At 35.5% G+C, this 5037-nt stretch overlaps 1 protein-coding gene across 1 annotated transcript; it reads right to left on the bottom strand.

Annotated features, from left to right (window-relative positions):
- Positions 1-1831: 1831 nt before the first annotated feature.
- Positions 1832-4473, bottom strand: LOC106360252 (homeobox-leucine zipper protein ATHB-X). Its single transcript, XM_013799838.3, has 4 exons — positions 4208-4473; positions 3910-4109; positions 3696-3775; positions 1832-2496 (listed from the first exon to the last, which is right to left on the bottom strand). Exons 1-4 carry the CDS (start codon positions 4290-4292, stop codon positions 2244-2246), a joined length of 618 nt encoding a protein of 205 aa, XP_013655292.1. The 5' UTR covers positions 4293-4473; the 3' UTR covers positions 1832-2243.
- Between the last annotated feature and the right edge of the window lie 564 nt (positions 4474-5037).

Raw genomic sequence — 5037 nt, 5'->3', positions numbered from 1 at the left:
ATTCAGGACGCCGTGATCAGATCCGTCGTTGACTTGGTGGAAACTCAAAAAGAAGATCTTCTATCTTCTCAGCTTCTTTCTGATGACGGGGATTCTACGGGAGTTTCAACCAACATGTTCCGATTGCAAATAAATGAGATGGTCGAAAAGGTAATTTTTTTATTAATATATTCATTTTATAATGTAGTTTACTAACTTTAAATATTTTTGTAGGCGGTTCTAAAAGGAAAGAAGGACGTTTAGTTGGGTTGGCCCGCCGTGCTTCTTCGTATCCGGCGTCTTCTTCGCAAGTTCCGTATACCGATCCCATGATTCTAGAGCAGCTACAGAACAAAGATGAACGGATTGTGGCATTGGAGGAGCAGAACGCCACTATTCTTTCTGAGAATGCCATTATCCTTGCTCAGCTGGAATTCCAAAAGAAGACCAACGCCGAGATATTGGAAAAGCTAGATCGTTTGTTGCCTTAGGGTTATTAGTTTTTTATGAATTTTAAAACTTGATGAATGTTTTTTTTTCTATTTAAGTTTCTATGAATTTAAATTCTATAATATTAATAGTTTTAAATTTCAGATTTTGTGTATATATTAATTATTAATATAAAAAATATTTATAAATGCAAAATTTATTCATATTTAGAAATGGTATATTCTGACGAATCAGAGTCGTCAGAATATACCGACAAACCGGTTCGTCGAAATATACTGACGAATCATAGTCGTCGAAATATACCGACGAGTACAGGTCGTCAGAATATACTGGCGAATTAGTGTCGTCGGAATATTCCGACGAACCTGGCTGTCGCTATATTCCGACGACTCTAATTCGTCAGTATATTCTGACGACCTAATTCGTCGAAATATAGTGTTTCTGATTAATTATGTTCTCGGAATATGTTATCGGAATGTCGTCGGAAGTTCATCAGAATGTGGTTTATCGGTATTCGTCAGAAAGTCGTCGGAAACTCTGACGAAATTCCGACGAATTTTTTTTTTCCGACGAAATGATACCGATGACCACTGTCGTCAGTATCCGCCTATTCCGACGAACTTCTGACGATTTTGTCCGTCATTATCCGCCTGTTTTCTTGTAGTGTTAGATCAAAGGGGTTTGATTTGAGATTCAAAACCATTAATGATTTTGATTTTAATTGATCAATAGATCAATCTCGATTTAGGGTTTGGGGTATCGAACTTTTGAGATTCGATTTACTCAATAGGGTTTTGATCTATTACCCTATGGTTTTCATAAATATTAGGATTTTAGAGTTTCATTCTTTATCAATCAATCCAAATTCGATTATAGGTTCTTAGGTTTCGAATTACCTTTAACTTAGATAATTGTTGAAACCGGACCACCAAAGATTATGAACCGCGAGCTGCAACACAAACGGGAACGAACGCGAGCTGAACACGAGCTGATCGGGAACGCCTTGATCGTCGGAACGCGAACGGTATGCTTGCGCGCCAATCGCTATCGGCTTGCGGACGTCTGATCGGGAACGCGAGCTGTCCTGGATGCGGGCTGAGGCTGAGATCGGACTGTGATCGTCTGAAGCTGAGACGGGGACGCGAGCTGGAATAGACGCGGGAACAAGAGGCGCGATCGGATTAGGGTTCGTCGGACCGCCGGCTAGGGTTAGGGTTTTAGGGTTTTCCGATTTGGGTATTAGCTTAGGGATTTAGAGTTTCGTGCTGATAACGTGTTATAAAAGTAATGGAAAATTCTATCTTTATTTATAATATAGAGATTTCTTATATAGGAGATTACACCGTCATAGATAAATGGAAAGATTACAAATCATAATCTCTTGGTTATGAGTCATCCACAATCTGGTTCAGAACATTGTATTATTTATTTAAGTCAAGGAACAAATAGCCAGCCATATTTGAAACTTGTGGAAGTCAAATAATAATGACGTCAATACACTAATATCTAGTTTCCCATTCAGTTTGTACTCTACATACGCCGGGTAGACAAGATATAACATCTATTTTCAAGTCACTAATAGTCCGATTCAATCCAAACGGACACGAAAAATAAAGTTACGGACTTACGAATCCATAAGTAAAGTTAGAAAAACATAAGAACCCTATAAAACGAGGAATAAACAAATTCTTTTTTCTCCTCATTGATGTGATAAATAATTTAAGAACTATGCACAAAATCCTCCTAATTAATCATCAAATCTTTACTCTTCACTCTAAATAGACGTTTCAATATTTGACTTTTGACCGAACCAGTCAACACAGGGAAGAGGAAGAGGAAATTGTCCTCCGTGACTGGCTTCTCGTAGCTGTTCCCTCCTTGACGGCATTATCTGTTGCATCAGTCGCACGTTCACAACGAGGACACATGGTTAAAATCGAGGCCGGCATTGCGTTTAGAGCTCGTAGTTCTTCAACTTCTTTTTGTAGAAGTCGATTTTGCTCCTTCAATGACCCAAAGCATCTCTTTAGATACTTACATTCCATCTCCGTATGCTTGAGCTTACTCCTATATATGATATTGGTTGACTGAGCTATGCGTACTATTAAAATGCATGCGTTGACACAAAAAAAAAAAATGCATGCATGCGCCATTTGTAGTTTTTAGGTTTTATCTTACACCAACCATATGCTTGAGCTTACTTTTATATATATATGTAAACTTTTTTCTTTACTGAATTTTGCATAATATATATATATATATATATATATATATATATATATATATATATATATATATATATGTAAAAGTTGTTTTAACAGTTTCTAAAAACTGAAAAATAACGGTAGAACACGACATTTTATGAGCTTCATGAAGAAACAGCCACGCAACATGTATCTAGAAGGAGTGTCCAGGGCCTTAACAGGTACAGACACAAGCTGGCTCCGGACCTAGAGTGGGGGAGTAGGGCCGAAGGTCTGAACCCATCCCCTGGTTAAAAAAAAAAAAAAAAAAAAAAACATGTATCTCGATACAGTGCAAGCATGCATGCACCGATGCAAATGTACGTATATGCACATTCATGTGATGTACTATGTACATATGAATATATATATACACACAAATGTATAGAGAAAACATTGTTAAAAAGTGTATGTGTGCAGTGTTTTAAGTTTATGTTTCATTAAAGCAATATGCCTATTATATAGGACAAACATCATAATTGTGGACCGGCCAAAGATGGCTAAAAGAAATATACACATTGTTAACTGTCTCTAACTTTGTCCCTCATGTTCCCTAACGCTTTTTTTTTCTTGTTGATGCATTAATTAGATTCTATAATATTTTTGATTTTAATCACGGGACATTTATATAAGAATAAGAATACATGCTTTTTCATGTGTCGCATAGAATGCGTGATAACTGTATATGTGGGAATCAATGACAAAAACACTTGGATAAAAGTGGCTCACTTCCACTTTACTCCATTTTTCAAAACTACTTATTGTATATAAGGTTAATTATGTTTAGAATCTAAGTTACGATTACACACGATCTTATATTAAATATTCTGTCAACGCACTCTCATAAATTAATATATTCTCAACCACCATAAAACATAATTCCAAAAAAGTCTACACATATAACATGCTTTGCCGTATATGTATATACAAATATAATTTCGATACGGTATAAATCGTATTTTCCTCAATTTATATGTATTATAAACGATGCAATATACGAAAGCGGTAGATTGAAGGACGTACCGAGCTCTTCGATTTTGAAACCACACCTCAACTTGCCTTTGACTAAGCTTCAAAAAAGTGGCCAATTCTAGTTTTTGTTTCTGTGGTTTCATTATTATTCAACCAAAACATAATCAGCCGACATGATGATCAGAAAATCAACTCTCTTGTTTTCTTCTTTTTCTAACGTAAGCAAAACATATGTACCATAAAATAGTTTAATACATATACTTACAGAGGTTAAGGTATGCTTTTGTATGAAACTGTCTTCAAGAAGATGTGATTGCTCTTTAGTTAGACGGAGCTTTTTGCGCCGCCGGCCGCAGGAGTTGCTATCTTCGTCGTTGGCATACGGTTCTGCAGCGATCATCATCCACTCACGATCTTCCGTCTTTGGAGTTTGATTTATGTCCAAATCTCTCACCATGTGCTCACCTAAGAAAATATATTATATATCAAACAATTTCAGAGACAGCTATTACAACTCTATATAATATATATAGATGATTTTGATATCAATCTTTGGACCTTACCAGATGAAGGGTGTGAAGATAATTGAGAGAAGCTTGGAAGCGATATTGATAATTCTAACGAGCTTGATTTAGGTGAGAGGGCCATAGAGGATGGAGCAACAGAATTTGGTGAAGAGAAGATAGTTTTTTTATTGGAAGAGGAAAGGTAAAGTTAAAGTTTTATATGATAATAGAAATGTAGCTAGGTGTGTCTTTTTGTGTACACACACCTAGATAAAAAAAAGGAAAGGAATAGAATGAAACGAAGAGGTTTCTTTGAACCCGGGTTCGAATCCCCCTTACTTACCTAACTAAAAGAATTTTTCAGTTCAAAAAAAATCGAAGAGGTGTTGTTAGAAAAAGAAAAAAAAAAGAAACGAAGAGGTGTGTGTTTACGTGTGATTGGTGGATTTAGAGAGGAAATAATGTGGTTTGACTAGGGTTGTTAAGTCAAATCACATTCGTATGATTCTCTTCTTTTTTTTGTCAAACATCACATTCTATGAATATGATTAGTCTATTACGTGTTTTACCAGTTTTAACTATGGAGCTATTTTTTTTTTTAATTATGGAGCTATTAAATTCATTATTTCCATGTGGAGACAATAACGGGTTGGTAGATGAAAAAAAAAACGGGTGGTAAAGTGTTGTTTTGCGCCGAGCGTTAGGAGTACAATAATCTTAGAAAAACGAGAATGGTCTAATTAAAGCTTAAATGGATTTTGTTGTTTGCATAAACCATATAGATTAATACCGTAACAATTACAAATAATCATTTTTCCATATATTTGACTATCGGATTCAAACATTTTTGTTTTGTTTTGTTTTGTTTTGTTAAGAAGAGTTATTTT

The sequence above is a fragment of the Brassica napus genome, chromosome C2 (assembly GCF_020379485.1).
Source record: "Brassica napus cultivar Da-Ae chromosome C2, Da-Ae, whole genome shotgun sequence".
Taxonomy (NCBI): domain Eukaryota; kingdom Viridiplantae; phylum Streptophyta; class Magnoliopsida; order Brassicales; family Brassicaceae; genus Brassica; species Brassica napus.
This window is presented reverse-complemented; position numbering and strand designations above follow the sequence as displayed.

What these genes read in the sequence shown, in the direction of transcription:
- LOC106360252 (XM_013799838.3), bottom strand. Translation starts at nt 4,292, where the DNA reads ATGGCCCTCTCACCTAAATCAAGCTCGTTAGAATTATCAATATCGCTT. An exon ending in ATCTTCACACCCTTCATCTG is followed by an intron (nt 4,110 to 4,207) that starts GTAAGGTCCAAA and finishes ATATTTTCTTAG; the next exon opens with GTGAGCACATGGTGAGAGAT. An exon ending in AAAAGCATACCTTAACCTCT is followed by an intron (nt 3,776 to 3,909) that starts GTAAGTATATGT and finishes ATGAAACCACAG; the next exon opens with AAACAAAAACTAGAATTGGC.